This window comes from Petaurus breviceps, unplaced genomic scaffold, assembly GCF_028583685.1.
Source record: "Petaurus breviceps papuanus isolate PSGF00001 unplaced genomic scaffold, PetGlider_PUasm1.0 90847, whole genome shotgun sequence".
In the NCBI taxonomy this organism is placed as follows: domain Eukaryota; kingdom Metazoa; phylum Chordata; class Mammalia; order Diprotodontia; family Petauridae; genus Petaurus; species Petaurus breviceps.
Genome location: NW_027187360.1, coordinates 23,615,509 through 23,632,951, shown reverse-complemented (window position 1 = coordinate 23,632,951; position 17,443 = coordinate 23,615,509). Strand labels below are relative to the sequence as shown.

At 41.9% G+C, this 17,443-nt stretch overlaps 1 protein-coding gene across 1 annotated transcript in view; it reads right to left on the bottom strand.

The window, feature by feature from the left end:
- Positions 1–17,443, bottom strand: part of COL20A1 (collagen type XX alpha 1 chain) — a 114,169-nt gene that overhangs the window by 23,757 nt on the left and 72,969 nt on the right. Inside the window, exons 18-28 of the mRNA XM_069072596.1 lie at positions 16,908–17,074; positions 16,403–16,526; positions 15,912–16,051; positions 14,514–14,643; positions 13,479–13,621; positions 12,848–12,980; positions 7,959–8,101; positions 7,349–7,478; positions 2,691–2,729; positions 894–1,032; positions 204–346 (exon numbers count right to left, since the gene is read on the bottom strand). Of these exons, the coding sequence (XP_068928697.1) occupies positions 204–346; positions 894–1,032; positions 2,691–2,729; positions 7,349–7,478; positions 7,959–8,101; positions 12,848–12,980; positions 13,479–13,621; positions 14,514–14,643; positions 15,912–16,051; positions 16,403–16,526; positions 16,908–17,074 (1,431 nt within the window). The remainder of the gene's footprint in view (positions 1–203; positions 347–893; positions 1,033–2,690; positions 2,730–7,348; positions 7,479–7,958; positions 8,102–12,847; positions 12,981–13,478; positions 13,622–14,513; positions 14,644–15,911; positions 16,052–16,402; positions 16,527–16,907; positions 17,075–17,443) is intronic.

The window sequence follows — 17,443 nt, the reverse complement described above, 5'->3', positions numbered from 1 at the left end:
ATTAAGAGCTAACAGCAATTATTTAGTGGACTCTCAAAATATGAAATTACTGCCTGCCCAGCTTTCCACAGCTACTCAAGCAGCTCTCTTCTCATGAGTTTCAGTTCACAAATTAATTGCTTAGGGTGATTGAGGAAACAATATCTAGGTGGAGTTATCTATAGGCTTGGGCCCCTGCCCCTCTAGGAACCCCAAAATAATACCATCAAGGGTAACTCCAAGAAGGGGCTCGAAGGCCTCATCCGTGATCTGCCACAGCGCAAAGGGTTCTCTAGGTGTCTCTGGGAGCACACGGAGGAGAAAGCTGATGGTGTGCTCCGGGGGGAGGGCAGCTGGATGGATTTCACTAGATTAACACAAAGACAGACACCCCCAACCCAGGAAAGATATTAGGGACAACTCCTATCAGGGTACTGGTAACCTAGGAGTGGGGAGGACAGAACAGCTGGACTATGTATGTTACAGCTTCACTAATTGGTGGCAAAAGACCATGGCAGAATTCAGGGGGGTGGGGGGGGTGGATAATGGTCTTTTTGAAGCTCAGGAGTCACTTCAGGAAGTGTTGTACTAAACTCTCCACATTTGGACTCTGCTAGGTGGGAAAGTTTGAAAGGCCCAGGTTTCTTGGCCCCAGGCATTTCCCATAGAGAAGTCCCTTGAAGTAGGATCATGGGATCATAGAATCACATATAAAGCAGAAAGCAAGGTGACTTCAGAAGGTCATCTAGTCCAACCCCCTTGCTTTACAGATGAGAAAATTGAGGCTTATTGCGATTAAGTGATTTGCCCAAGATCACAGATAGTTAGCAGCAGAACCAGGCTTCAAACCCAGGTCCCCTAACAAATTTCAAATCCAGCCCATTCTCCACTGTATCATCCTGCCTCAGTCCTACCTGGCTCGACGCATCAGCTGGACATCTCTGAAGAGTGTATAGGTACGAGTTCCACTGAAGATCGCGGGCTCCATGGAGACCCCTTTGATGGAGGCATACTCCTTTTCCACCAGGCCAAAAGCCTCCATCATGTCAAATCCTGGAACGTTCAGAAAATGATGAATGAGAAGGGAAAAAACAAAGAGAAAGAGAGAGACAGTAAAGGGAGAAAGGAATGTGGAGAGAGATTCAGAGACAGGCAGTAGGGCAGAGAAGGACAGAGAGAAGGAGGATGCAAGAGAGAAAAAGAGAGAGGCCTGGACATAAAGAGAGACAAGAGAAAAAGGACAGAGAAAAAGTGAGAGACAGGAAGAAGAGAGAGACAGATTGAGAATCCCCTTGGTGACAAGGTTTAAAAATTGTTAAATTGTTTATTCTTTGCCTTTAATTTTTATGATCATTCCCTGACCCAAGTGGTGTTAATATGTATGATGTTAGCGTGTACCAGGTTTGTGTAGGTGCAGACATAACCTGGAGCCCTCCCTGTTCTCTTCTGTCTTCTTACTACAAGCTGCCACTCTCCAAGTGGCTGTGTTCTTTCTAAGTAATACGTCACCTTTAAGGCCCTATGAATATGAACCGAGCCCTACGGAGCTGCCTGTTCAGAGCTTGGAGCCACTCAACACCTGTTCCTAAGTCCTTGTTCTACCCTCACACCATCACCCAATGCCTTAGTCCATAAGCATTAAAAGGGCCTAGAACCACTTCAGAGACAATCATCCTAGTTCCCTCCTCTCCCCATCTAGGGAGACCCAAGAGATAGAATTACCAGTATGAGATTCCTACAGTGAGAAAAACATATTCCTCTGCCATAGCAGAAGTTTAATAAGCCTGTGTGTATGTGTGTGTATTTTAAAGAGATCAGTAATAAGTTTTTCCTTCCTAACATGGCACCAATTGCACTGTCAGAAAGGAGAAATATCTGTAAACTCTGTAAGGCTTGGAAGGAAAGTCATTTTTACCTCTCCCTGTCTTATTTCATATATCACAGAAGTTTCTAATCCATCAAAATTGTGTTTCCATTCCTGGCTCTTTATGTCACTTATTTTCTCACTCTCTAGAGTCCTATCAGGACTTTCAGAGGTTTCTTCCTTCCACCATGAGCCAATCACACCACCCTAGCTGGTTTTCCTCTGTCTTAGCTGGCAATCAAAGCACTCTGACTCACTCCTCATTTCAGATATTAATTGGTATAAAGTAGACGGTGAAATCTGAATTCATGTTTCTGGCTTATCAGAGCTTCCAGAAGGCAAGGGGTAATAGCCAGCTATCTTGAAGCCTAGAAAAGGAGTAAGTTTGTTTTAAAAGAACCTCTTCAAAATACCCTTTCCCCCTACTCCTACCCCCACCATTCTATTGATTCTAATAGCCATTATATATTCGACATCTTTAGTAAGAGGAAGATTGGATATAAAATTCCACACAGGGCAGGGTGTGTGTGTGTGTGTGTGTGTGTGTGTGTGTGTGTGTAAGACATAAAGAAAGTCAGACACAAGAGAGGAGAGGAGAGGAGGAAGGGAATGAGAAAAGAGAGAAAAGAGGGAGAAAGAGTAGGAAGAGGAGAAGGAAATAGAGATTCTATGGAATAAAAGGAGAAAGAGAGAGAAGAAAAAGGAGGAGGAGGAGGAGGAAATAGAGATACTAGGATTATGCTGTGGGTAGGGGAACAAGAATGAGAGGGAGTATGAGTCTGAGAGATCAGAGCTTAGTACAACTACTAAGGCATAGTTGGGAATAAGACATAAACAGGTTCCGTACCTGGCAGAGAACTGTTGGCATGGAGAGCTGGGCAAGCCGCTAAGAGACAAAGAGAAAAGGTATTTAGTAAAGCAAGTTTATAGCCCATCAAGTCCAGGTGCATCAGCCCCAGAATTGTCATGAGGAGGTCCTGGGACAGTAATTTGGAACTCATATTCCTAGAGTTTAGGAAATACCAACCTCAGACCAATTTCATGTGTAAATGTAACTTATCATGAGGAGGAAACTGAAGATCAGAGAGGTTTAGTAGTTTTCCTATAGTCACACAGAAAATATTAGACCCAGAATATATACCTAGCAGTTCCTTAAAGAGATGAGGATTTTTTTCTGAAATGAAACTTATTCCCTATACATAGACTACTCTCAGTTATCCACAAATGGGAGACTGTCTACAGGTTTTTCCTACTCTACCAACCAGCTGGTCCTAGGTTATTGACCCCAGTGCTGATCTGGTCAGTGAGAGCCAAATTACATCTACCCAAAGAGTGTTCTGCCCTGAGACTGTTTGTAAATTCTAAAACTAAATGTTAGTCATTTGGGGATTATTCCTATCCTAGATCCTTTCTTCCACATAAATGAGAGCTGTCAACTTTTTTAGACTTCAGCCAAAGAATGAGTCTTCCAAGTCCATTCCTCCTGAAATAATCCATTCTTCTGGAACCAGAGAGGGAACCTTTGGGTGGAATTGTAGCGAGACAGAGAAAAGACTACTTTGGTGAAAATGAAAGTCATCTACTGTTTTCATTAAAAAAAAAAAAAAGGAAAAAATATCCATGCCTAATTAAATCTTGGTCTCAAGATATAACTCAAGATTACAGAATGATAGAAGAAACCTTAGGGATAACCTGATCCAACCCCCTCACTTTATTTGTTTGTTTTGGTTTTTTGCTTTTTGGAGGGGGAAAGCAGGGCAGTTGGGGTTAAGTGACTTGCCCAAGGTCACATGGCTAATAAGTGTTAAGTGTCTGAGGCCAGATTTGAACTCAGGTCTTCCTGACTCCTGGGCCGGTGCTCTATTCACTGTGCCACCTAGCTGCCCCCAAACTCCTCGCTTTAATGATGGGGAGGGATATTGAGGCCAAGGTCACTCAGGTATTAAATATCTTCTCCAGATTCCTTTCATATACTTCCACAACTTCTGCCTCATGTGTATATCCAATCTATTCTCAAACACTTTGAGTGATGGCAAGGTCACTACTTCATAAGACAGACCAGTTGGGCACTTCTGGAATTTAAAATCCACTCTTGAACCCACTGTCAATCTCAGTCACATATATGAAAAAGCTGGAGTCAGTCTTCTCCTGGTCCACATTCTGAGCCTCATCTCTCATTGTGGAAAGTAAGGTCTGTTAAAGTAGTTTCAGGTAGGAAAGGTGAGAGCATATTAACGCCTTAATTCAGATTTCATAGCAATGTTCTGTTCTGTCTATGTATAAGGCTGTCTCTACTTATACCATTTTGCTTGGCAGAAATCTAGCATTTAGAATAAGATGAGCAAAAAAGAGTTCTTCTGTTCTTCCCAGTCAGAACAAATCTGGCATATTGGGCTCAGTTCTAGGTACTACATCTTAAGAGGATCACTGACAAACTGGAGAGCATCTGGAAAAGAGTAACTGGAATGGAGAGGGAACTGGATACTGCATCTTATAAGAAATGGGTAAGGGAATTAGAGGGATTTAGCCTAAAGAAGAGAAGACTCAGGGGACATTTGGTCACTATCTCCAAATATGCAAATGACTGGCAAATATGGAAATGACTGGCAAGTGAAAGAGGGATTAGATTTAATCTTCTTGACTTCAGAAGGTAGAGTGAAAGTTACAGGGAGACAGGATTCTGTTCAATATAAGGAAAAACTTTCTACCAAGCAAAGCTGGGTAACCATTATGTGAGCTGTATTATTAAGCAATATATTTGCCATTTCTCTGGGTGTTCAAGCAGAGCCTGAATGTCCATTTGTCAGGGATGCTATTGGGGCAATCCTTGTATGTGATAAGAAAGACTAGATTGACATCTGAGGACTCTTTCAACTCTGAAATTATAGGAGTATATAAGAAAGGGCAAAAGGGCCAATTAGTCCTGTTTCAAGGAATAGCTCTTCTTTGCTTTTTAATTCTCCAGACATTGAACTTGACAGAGTTGGGGACCAGGGAAGCATGAAATCTCAGGTGTCCTTGAAAAGTCAAGGGTTATTGTAGATTCAGTTTCCTCAATCACTTTCACAGCCACCAATATAATCACCCAACTGGACCTTAAAGTTTCCTCATAAAGTGTGGTTGCTACATCTGCAGCATCTGGTAATTTGGACACAGCAAACAGTTACTTCTATAGAATGAGGCTTCTAGCTGCCATGGTCTGGCTTCTGGAAAATGTTTTGGAACCAAATAAGTGCCCATTGACTAGAAGATGACATATATATATATATATATATATATGATACATGAATATATATATATATGATACATGAATGCAATAGAATATTTTGTATGACAAGAAGTGAAAACTATAGGAAATTCAGAGAAACATGGGAAGAGTTGCATGATCTGATGCAGAATTAATAAAGATAAGCAAGGTAACAATCTATATAATGATAACAGTGTAAATGAAAAGATTACTAGATGCAAGTTGGACTGAGCGATCCAAAAAATCACTGGAGATACTCCAAAACAGATAATTGAACATACCTATCCGCTCATGGCCGGGACCGCCAGCACTGAATATTGTACACATAGTTTACAATCACTAGATCATGTTTTTTTTTTTTTATCTAACTTATTTTTAGATATAAGGAGACTCTGGCAAAGTCACTTAATAGTTCTCCACTTCTGGAAAGAAGAAAAAGGAGTTATGCTTTTTTTCAGCTCTTTGGGACCAAACTTGGTCAATATAATTATACCAGTCTTCCCATTTAAATGGGACATGGACAGGCTGGAGTTCATCCAAAACAGATTATCAGATGGAGGTAGGAGATAATCAGATAACATGGAAAGCTGCCCAAGCAAAAAGGAGAGGCTGGGAAGCTCAGATACAGTGTGACTAGGTGACTACCTACATATAGTAATATAGCCCCTTTTCCCTTCTAACACTGCCACCACCCTGGTCTGGACCCTCAACCCCTCGGTTTCAGACTAAATAGGCTGCTGCTTGGTCTTCTTGTCTCAAGTTTCTCTCCACTCTAGTCTAACCTCCACTCAGCTAGCAAAGTGATATTTCTGAAGTACAGTTCTGATCATGTCACCCCTCTATTCAGTAAATTCCAGGGACTCTTCATTACCTCCAGGATCAAATATAAAATGTTCTGTTTGACTTTTAAAGCCCTTAATAACCTGGTCCCTTTCTACCTAGTATTCTTATACCTTACTCTTTTCCTGAGTACTCTGCAATCCAGTGATTCTGGTCTTGCTGTTCCTCCCCTAAGACACTCAATTTCCAGGCTCTGGAATTTTCACTGACTGTCCTCCATGCCTGGAATGTCTCCCTCCTTAGCTCTGCCTCCTGTTTTCCCTGGCCTTCTTCAATTCTCTGCTAAAATCTCAGTTTCTGCAAGATTTTCCTACAACTCCCCCCACCCCCGCCCCTCATAATAGTGCCTTTTCTCTGAGATTACCTCCAATTTGTCCTGTCTATATTTTATTTGGACATAGTTGTTTACATTTTATCTCTTCCATTATATTTTCAACTTCTTGAGAGAAAGAGGACTAAAAGCAAAGAAAACTAAAAACAAAGAGACTTTTGTTTGTTAGTACAGTGATAGGCAAATAAGAAGGTGCTTAATGAATGTTTGTCAACTTGAATTAATATGGGGGCACTAGTAAGAGCAATTAAGGGGCTTAGTGGATAGAGCACTGGGCCTGGAGTCAGGAAGACCTGAGTTCAAAATCTAGCCTCTGACACTTACTAGCCATGTGACCCTGGGCAAGTCACTTAACCCTATTTGCCTCAGTTTCCTCATCTGTAAAATGAGCCGGAGAAGGAAATGACAAACCACTCTAGTATCTTTGCCAAGAAAATCCCAAATGGGATCTTGAAGAGTCAGACATGATGGAAAAGATATGGAAAAAGACATGAATGAAAACAACATTTTGGGCCCTCCCTCCTACAAACATAGCTAATGATTTCTCCCTCTGGCCTTTTCATAACAGCTAAATTTCCAGCATTCATTTCTTATGGTAAAGCTCTCCTAGTTTCTGTCTTAAAATGAAGACACCATTGGAAAGAAACTACTCAGTCCTCCACATCATGAGAATATCGAAGTCTTTCCTCCCTCACTGGAAAAGCTGTGGCAGGATTAGGGCGATGGGAGCCAGCGGTTCATCAAGAGAAAATAGAGTATGCTAAAGGCAAACTTAAACCTGGCATAATAGATAAGGCCCTAGGCTCCAAAGTCAAGAGATCAGGAGGTCTGCCTCCACCACTTACCAGCTCTGTGACCAAAAGAAAATAATTTAATATTTTGAAGCCTTGATTAGTTCATCTTTGACATGGGGATAATCATTCCTGTCCTGCCCCACTTCACAGGACCGTTGGGAAGATCAAACAAGACCTGACATATGATTAGGCTTAGAAAGAAGTTAAAAGTACTGTTCTAGTACAATGCCAGGATTGATTACTGCTCATCAGCCACTGATCACTCTGCCTGGAAATAAGGTTAGTGCACTTACCAGTCCTTCCTATGGCAGAAATGACATTGCTCTCTCCCAGACTGTAGACAGCTGAAACCATAACCTTGTATTTGGTTCCAGGGAGCAGGAAAGGAAGTGTCACATGGTTCTCTGGGCCAGGAACTATGATCTACAGGGACCAGCAGAAAGAATTTCTGTCATCCAAGCAAGGACATGTCTCTCTCCATTCTGTTCATCATTACTAATTTATATATTGCTTTGAAAATGTTCTCTTTGTTCAGTTATGCACTTTCTCCCTCACATTAAGGACTCCCTAAAGGTAGAGCTATGTTTTCTTCCTCAAACTAATCCCTACCCCACTCACTCCACCCCAGGGCAGAACTGTGACTCTTTCTTCAGACTAGTCCCCACCTCCACCCCCCAGGGTAGGACTGTTTCTCTTTCCACAGACTAGTTATACCTATCATCAAGGACAGGGCAGTATCTCCATTTCTCCCCACATCTGTTCCCCATCCCACACGTCTCTTCCCCACCCCCTATGAGATACCATCTATCTCCTATCTTAGGATTCAGTATAAAGGGGCTCTATAAAGTAGAATGAACTGGCCACCCTAATGGTACCTCAGTTGAATTCAGTCCTGGACTTAACTGTTTTCTCAGGGCCAGAGCCAGAGGCCAGGGCATAGGTGAGTCTGTAGTGCAGAACGTTGTCATTAGGGGGTGTCCAGAGGATCCGGAGGCTGCTGGGAGTCTCTGAGGCTAGTACAAGGTTCAAGGGTGGATTCCTGCTCACTGTAGCAGAGAATACAGTGCCTTGGAAAAGGAGGATGGGGCTGCCTAGAGATGGCAAAGGTCACTAAGGGACATGGGCTCATTTTATCAATCTTATGGAAAGAGCATGGGACAGTGAGATGTGGACTACACAGGAAGTAGGATAGTGGGGGGCAGGGAAAAAGAAAACTGTTTTTACCTTGATTTAAGAAAATCTATTAGGTTATCCTTTGAACTGCTTGTTTCTGCCTCTGTGCCATTCTGTTCATGCAGTTCCTTCCACCTAGAATGCGCTTCTTCATGCCTATTGCCATCCCACAAACTAAAACTTAAGTCCCCTAAAACTTAAGTCCCCTCTCCGTGAGTTCTTTTCTGATTACTCCCGCCCATTATGATCACCCCTTCACTTAATCATATATTGTTGTGATATTCTGATTCAATCAAATTCCACAAACATTTATTAATCACTTAGTATGTGTAGGTAGGATGTTGTTCTAAGCACCTGGGAATCAGACAAAAATGAAATAGTTCCTGCTCTCAAGGAGCTTACACTTTATTGGGAGATATAATAAAGGAGAAGATAAAAATGGTAAATGGACTGAACGTGTTACTTCTTTGGTACACTAACACTCAGCTGATCGTATTCCCTATGGTCAGGTCTATGCTTCCTATGCAATTTACATCCTACTTTCAGAGCTACCTAGAGCAGAGAGGTTAATTGTCTTCCCCAGAGTCTCAGCCAGTATGTGTCAGAGGCAGACCTGGAACCTTGGTCTTCCCAGTTTGAGGCCAGCTCTGTAATCATGACATTATACTGCCTGATTAATATATTCTTGATGAATTGAGGGAGAGGGAGAAGGAGAGAGTATTAACAATTATGAGGATCAAGAAAGGTTTCCTATGGAGATGACACATGAGCTCAGCATTGAAGGTAGCTAAGGTACCCAGAAGTAAAGGTGAGAAAGAAGGGAGTTCGTTACAGGCATGAAGTCAGAAATGCAATGTTGGGTTCAGGAAACAGCAGGCAAGGAGGTAAACTGGTTTGACTGGAATGCAGAGTGCATGAAGGATTTTTAATAAGGCAAATATTGCCATTATTCATTCATTTTCATTAAGTATTTCCCTCTTCCATCTCCTATTTTTCAATGCAAAAGAAGGGTCTCACATTTAATTCATGCTGTTTGGTGAATGAGTTTATCCAAGACTTTTGATAGGAAGGGTTGAGAAGTATTTGGCAATTATTCTGCCTAATTCCAATTGTATAGTCTTATCCCTGATTCTAACTGTGAAGGGGCAAACAGAGGAGTGTGTATTTATCCTAGAGCCAACAGGAAACTGCCAAAGCTTCTTGAGCAGAGTGAGATGGTCAGACTTGTGCTTTAGGAAGATGTCATCAGCAACTAGGTGGAAAATGGATTGGAATCTCATTAGGCGATTGTCCTTCATGCTAGAAAAGGACCAGCTGTGCCCCACTATGACTGATCAGATCAAGGCTCTACCACATGTTAGGTACAAATAGTCCATATGAACATTTGGAATAGAGATGGCTCTAAATTTGCACATCTCACATTTCTTTGGAGCTATTGCACTTTTGCTTTGTTCATAGAGTACAGCACCTTCCTTCTTTGATGAAAGCACAGCATGCTGGGTGGTCCTGTGTCTCCCATGTCTCATAATTAATTCCAAAGCTCTTCAGAAAGACTTTGAGAGTGTCCCTATAGCTGTGTCCTTGTATCTTGTACCTTGTATCTTCTGACCTCCATATGAGTGCCTGCCTTGTGTGGGTGTGTTCTCCATATAATAGATTTTTAGACAAATTTATGTTTAGCATTTGAACAACATGGCCAGCCCGGAATTGCACTTTCTGCCATAGAGTTTGCTTGTCATTTCAGCTTGAGAACAGACCTCAGTGTCCAGTACCTCATCTTGCCAGTTGGTCTTTAGAATCTTTCTAAGGCAATTCAAATGAAAGCGATTCACTTTCCTGGCATGGTGTTGGTATATCGTCCATGTTACACAGGTACACAACAATGAAGTCAGAACAATGGCTCTGTAGAAGCCTTTCTTGATGCTCATAATTGTTAATACTTTCCTTCTCCCTCTCCCTCAAATCATTAGTGTAGTAAGTAGCCTAATACCTCTTCTCCCCCACATTTTCCTCTGGAGCCTCCCAAACACTGTGCTAGCTCTGGCAATGCTTATGTCAGCCTCATCATCTATGTGTACATCCTTGGAAAGTATACTGCCAAGGTAAATGAACTTATCTACAGTATATAAAATTTCCCCATTTGCTCTAACTGATGGTTCCACATATGGATGGTGCAGCACTGGCTGGTGGAGAACCTCTATTTTCTTGGGGTTAATTGTTAGGCCAAAATTAGCACAAGCAGCAAAGAATCAATCCATACTCTGTTGCATATCAGAAATCTAGGAATCTAATTAGGGGAGCCATTATATAAGCAGGAGGTGATTAGGGACTGAATTAGGGTGATGGTCATCTGAGTAGGGAACAGATGATGTGGAGATAGAATCAACGATATTCGAAATATTTCATTAGTTGTAGAAAATAAGTGGCAGGGAAGAGTCAAGAAAGGCAGTGAGATTTTGTAACTGGATGACTGGAAGTACGTTACTTTAACTCTCACATGTCTGTGTCCTGTCCTCCCAACCAGACTCATAGACTCATAGAATGTTAGCTCTAGGAGGGACCTTAAAGGTAATAATTTTGCAGATAGGAAAATGGAGTCTCAGAAACAATTTGTTTAAAGTCACACATAAAATTAATGGCAGAACTTGACTTAGGTGCTAATTCTAGCTCTGTGACAAACTCTCTGTGTGATTTTTGATAAGTGACATATATAGACAAGTTCCCAGAAGGCTAGGATTATATTTTTTTCCCTTTCTGTACCCATCTTGGTTCTTAGCTCAGGGCTTTGTATACAGTATGTGCTTGATGAATGAATGTATAAACTTGGCCCTTAAGTGATTTTATTACAAGACACAAAACTCCCAGCAGTGATATAGAAATCTCCAAATACCTCCAACCATCCCAGGGCAATCTCTGGAGAGACTCTCCTGCTATTATTACGTGCCTGGCCCACCCACCTGAACTTACACAAAATGAAGTGTCTTAACCCTTGTAGTTGATGGGCTAGCCTGTGTGTCATAGGCTGGAATCAGGGTTCTGTCTCCCCAGTACCAGTAGTGCCTTTAGGCTCCCAGACAAAGGGATTTTCCTGAAAAACCACTGCAATTATTTTTTCCTCCAGGGACCAAGGAATAGAGGGGTCAGAGGATGGCAGGTTACACATGTGCTACATCCATTCCATGGCCAGTGAAGCCATTAAGCAGAGAATATTAATTAAGAGAACCTTTGAGGGGAGAAGGTCTTTAAACATCTTCTGTCATCTCCAGTGACTAAGAACCAGTCTTCAGATAAAGTGGTTCTTCTTATTTTCCTAAGTGCCCTGTGTGAGTAAGCACTTACATGTTCAGGGAAAGCTTCACCTGATGCTCAGGTTAAGTGGAAAATCTGACCTTAAACCAGCCATATTCATTAGAGCAAAGTCCAGATTGTAAATTAAGTGCCCTAGAACAAATTAGCCTTTTGGCCTCCTAAACTATACAAGATCCTTTTGGAAAACATTGAACTTTAGAGCTGGAAGAGACCATAGAGATGATCTAAACAAACCCCACATTTAACAGAGAAAGAAACTGAAGCCCCAAGAAAGGAAGGGACTTTCTCAAGGTCAAGCAGTGAGTAAGTGACAAAACTTTCTGCCAAGATGCAATCAAAATTTTATTATTTGTGTATAGTATTTCATTAATTGACAAACTAATTTTAACCTGAGACTGACTTTCCCACCACATCTAGAAAATATCAGAGCCTTCTTTTCAAACATCTGCCTGTACTTTTCCAAAAATCAGATAGCAAATTCATTCAATTTGCTATCTGAGTCACTGGGGATTAAGGCAGGGTTGGTATAGGAGAAGGGGAGGTCATATAGCCTCTCCCAAAGTCCAACAGCAATAATTATTATATTCAAGGATGTGCTGGAGCCAGTTCAAATCAGCTCTGGAGGTCCATTATTTAATTTTCAGTATGAGCATTTATACCTCAAAAGTTAGCAAATACTGTACAAGGCTAAGTGTATTGCCCTATTGATGGTTAATAATGCAGATTAAGCTTAAAAGTGTGTCAAGAGTATATTTTTTCAGTATATATTTTGATTGTTAAATATTTACCAGCATACCTTGGTTTATATTACTACACAATCATCAAAAGAGAGTGTATGATGGAGATTCTCCTAGGTATTGTATTATCCATATCCCTACTCTTTTTCCACTAGTGTGTATAATGGAGTACATAACAGAATGGTGATCATCACACCATGACCATGGGGTGGTTGGTATATTCTGGGGCATGCTAGTAAAAGTTTAACAACCAACTCTATAAAAATATGCATTCATGATGTACTTTTAAGTTTAGTCTGCATTATTAACATTTTCTCTATCACTTTATCAAGTCTGGACAATTAACAAAACAATAAATCAAGTACTGATTTGCAACATTTGCCCATTTTGGAGGTATAAATACTCACACTGGAAATTTAATATCTGGCTTTTATGCCTTTAGGAGCTGGCTCCAACAGGTCTCTGGTTATATTTTATATACAAGTATGAATACACCATAGTCTCTGAGCTGTGGTTCTAGTGTTATTTGGGCAGTCTCTCCTCAATGATCAAAAAGGGGAATTCATTACTTACTTGGAGTATATCGGAGGGATACTGTGTCACTGCGGGCCCCATCTCTGTAATAGGCTAAGATGGAGATCTCATATTCTGCATGCTTCCCTAGACCAGGTAAAGTGGCAGTGCCTAGGTTCCCTGGGACAGAAATCTGTGGTGAGAGAAAAAGAGGGAATAAGGGATAGAGATTACATTCTCCCAGGCACTGGGATTAATTGTGTGTGTGTGCGCGGGCGAGTGCATGCGTGCGCGCACGTGCGTGCGCGCACGTGCATAGAGTTCTATCCAATTAAGAGATGTTGGATCTGCAGGTACCTGGTTTTTAGGGCTGAATTCCTCCTGTGCAGAGCATGTGTGCTGAGAGAACCTGGTGTATTTGGTCTAGGCCAGGGAAAGATGCTGACACTACTCTATTGACTCTCTGGGGAAGGAGAAGCAATAGTCTAAGATCAAAGATACTTGGCCAAAGGGCTCAGCCTTCAGAGATGGGTCTGGCCAGCTCCAGGGAGTTACCTACTTTGTCAGTGGGTCCTCCTGTCACTGGACAGTTTGGGGCAGGGGCAACTCTTGTGTCTCCTTTGTAAGACAGATCTTTCAGATTCTGTTCTCATAATGTTTTCCACCTGGACCCCACATCTTATACTTGTACCTCATAAGCTTTTCCTTCACCCAAGGGCATCCATTTGATTTGATAGACCACCACACCAGAAGCTGCAGCAGCAGCCCACTCCAGTCGGACATCATCCCCCAGAAGTTCAGTTACTTTTAAGTGGCTTGGGGCTGGAACTTTTCCTAAAGGGCAGAAAAAGGAGGAAAACTCTTGACCTTGAGTTTTGCCATTCCAGTGTCCACTGGTCTTACCCCCTCTTTGCTGTTTTCAGCTGCCTATGAGTAGGTACAGAGCAGATGGCTGGGGAGTTCAACAGTACCCTGACATCTGGCCCCAACTCATACTACAGCCCTCAAATGACAGCAGCCTGGGAACCCAGGGCCTGGAAGAAAACTTTGCAATTCACTGATTTCATGATCATCGTTAGACTCCTGGGATAACAGGAGCACGTAATGGGCAAAGTTGGAGTCAGTAGAGGGAAAGGAGACAGAAGTAGGCTTCTCTCTCTGAAGGGGTTAAATAGATCTGTGAGACTCCAGTTTTTCCATCTACACCTGTCATGTCATCATTTTCCTCTGTCTTTCCCTAAATTTCAGGAGACTCCATACAGATTGGGATAAAGACTCAGCTTATTTTAATCTTTTTTTTTCCTAGAATTTTGTCCAAAAATCTTAATGTTCTGTTTCTGCATTTCAATTTAATTCAGGAAAAATTTATTAAGCATCTCTGAATCTAGATCCCTGCAGTTCTGTGGTTCTTTTCTCATAAAATTCTCTCCCCAGGGCCAGCATATATATATATATATACATACATATATATATACACATATAAGCTTATATTTATATAGGAGTTTAAGAGTAAGCATTTAGTATCCCCATTTTAAAGATAAGGAACCTGAGGCTCAAAGAGATGAAATGATTACCTGTGATCACACAAGTGTTTAATGACAGATAAACCCAGTTCACCTGATTCCAAGTTCAATGTTCTTTTCCTCATGCTATGCTATCTATGAGATACTTTGTCCTGTAGCTTGGAAAGATCTCACTACCTCACCACAGCTTTGTGTTCACTCACGTGTTGTCACTCGTCCAGTAAGTGTGGAGGAATCACCCTCTTTGTAGATTGATGTGACACTGACAGCATATGAAGTGGAGGAGGAGAGTCGAGCCAGCTTGACAGAAGAGGCATTCCTGGAGACATCTATCTGCAAGGTAATGGTAATCTCTAGGCTCCCACAGTAATCTAGGCTATAGACAGTCACTCCCATCCCCAAAGAGGATGGGGCAGCTATCTAACTTGAGGACCATACAATTTACTTTCCCTCTCAAAGTCAATCAGGTCATTCCCAGGAGTCTAGGCCACTGGATGTTGTCCAAGGTTCACATACATCCTTCCCCCATAAAAGAGTTCACAAAACATGGTTTATAATGGATGGGAATACATCTCCATAACTTTGGAGATGTATTATTCCTCTGTGTAAAAAGTCCATTACTCTTTGGAGTATTTTTTCTTTTGTAGGTTAACAGAAGCCCTTGTCTATATTTAACCCCTGCAATTATACCTGCATATATGATGACTTAACCCTTGGCCCCTCTCCCAGTGGCTAATAGGAGGTTGTACCTAGTTTGCTAAGGTGTACATGGAAGTATACTGACCGAGATTATGGGTTAGTCAAACAGGGCTGGTGATTCCTAATTGGTTATGGGCTTGTCATGGATTGTAAAATTCTACAATAGGATTAACAAATAAAGCCAAAAGTTGAGTGGAGCTAAGCCATGACAAAGACAGTCCTAGGAACAGAGTAGAGTAGTTGAAATGGATGAGTCACATGAAGGCATCTTCCTGAGAAGATAGAACATAGGGGCTAACCCCAGATAGGCTTGAAAGAAACTAGACAACAGCTAGTATTCCATAAACTTAAGAGCCATCTGGACATCTAAGTAGATTTCTTTCATGCACGTTGGTCACATGTAACCTCATAGTGATAATTCTAAATTTATTCCATTTCCTTGTAATAAGCCTTGGAAATAGTATACAATCTCCTATGAGAATGTGTCACAAAAGGAAGACAGGAATGTGGGGTAGAAGCTTTGGATGATTAAAAAAAGTGATCATAAGAGGAACTGGAAACCAGCAAGTTTAGAACTAGCAAGTTGCATTTTCTAGGGCACAACTATATTTAGGCTAAAAAAAATTCCCAGCTTCTAAGGTAGCTACCAGCAGTCCACCCTTCCCTTTCTCTGAACTGTTTTCTACTGCTTCCCCTACTCCAAGCTTCTCATTCCACCATCCCAAAGTGACCTACTGAGTTATCTTTCTATGTCACCCACCTAGATTAAAGAAAGCATCACTCATTCCAGAGTAGTGGAGAGCTGAGGAAAGAAATCCAAGCAGGCCTGCAGGTTGCTCTACAGGACCCTCTGAGACTTGCCCAACCATGACTGAGATTATATTTTCCTGTTAGACACTCACCTCCCCAGCTTGGTTCCCTTCCAGTGAAACATAGGATACATGATACATGTGCACCCCTCGTGACGATGCCTCCCAGTGGACTCGAACAGAGCTGTGACTGACCTCAGAGAAGCTCAGGTGTTTGGGAAGATCCAAGGACACTACAAATTCAACACCATGCACTTAGTTAGGGACAGTGAGGTTTGGGTTTCTTTAATATATATCTTTGAATGTGTCTTCTAAGTAAACATACTAGGGCTATGTTAGATTGTGGGGTTTATTTGACCAAGGAGACAAATCTGAAAAGAAATATCTTGTTTGGATCCCTCCATGCTCCCCTATGAAAGACTGTTTGACAACTCTCCTTTTGTAAGAGGGTAATGCCTGTTAAGAAGATGGAGGAAAGACAGGTAAACTGTCCAAGGTTTAGAGAAGTGGAGTGGAGTCAAAAGAACAAATAAAAATGAAAAACGGGGGGGTTATGAAAGAAGAGTCATCAGGGTTTCACTCACAAGTCTTGACTCGGATGCTCTGGGGCTCACTGACTTCCTCTCCAAAGAGAGCATACACAGCAATGCTATATTCTGTGCCAGGAGCCAGATCTTCCAGCAGAACCGCAGGATCCCCCACTCTCACCTGGAGTATAAGACCCCAATGTGCTATTGTGGTGGAAGGTTTGATCAAGCTGAGTATTCATCACCCTCACCCCAGGACTCCCCCTTCTGTGCTGCAATCCTCCCCATTATCTATTACTAACTTGTTGTGTAACCTCAGGCAAGTGAATTTCTCATTCTGGGCATCAGTTTCCTAATCTATAAAATGAGGGGGTTAGACTAGTCCCAGCTCTTATAAAAAGAAGACTAAGTCTAAACCTCTTCTTTCCACCATTGTTCCCACAATATGCTCCTGTAGATCGGGCTGGTCTGGACCACCCTGGAAAAATCACTGGTTTGGTTGGCCTCAGGATCCTAGCAAGCAATTCAAGTGAGAGTTCCTAGGAAACAAGCTTGCACATACCTCTTTCCCGCCTTCCTCTTCCTCCTCCACCTCCTGCTCTCTATGAGAAGCTGATGAAATGCAGTGAACCAAGTACTGGGTAGCTTTATTTGTGGGCTTCCAGGTCAAGTGGATACTACTGTGGGTCACGCTGAAAATGGTCAGTGAGCTTGGTGGAGACAGTGGTACTGTCCAAGGATAGCACAGTGTTAGAAGGAGGCAAGACAGGTGGGCCCCAGATTAAAAAAATCTAAAAACGGAAATCAATCTTACAAAGGGGATGAATGGAGGAGGACAGTGAAAAGGTGGTGATGAACATTATTTGCACAACAGTAACAACTCACATTTCTATAGTGTTTTAAGCTTTTTAAAGCCCTTTCCAAATAACCTCCCTCTGAGGGCAACAATACAAGTAGCGTCCCCATTTTCAAAATGAGGAAACTGAGGTTAAATCATGTGACTTGCCCATGGCCACAGAGATAGCTAGCATCACATCTGGGTTTACTGACTCCAAGTCTGGTACTCTTTGCATTATGCCATGATACCTTCTCCATTGC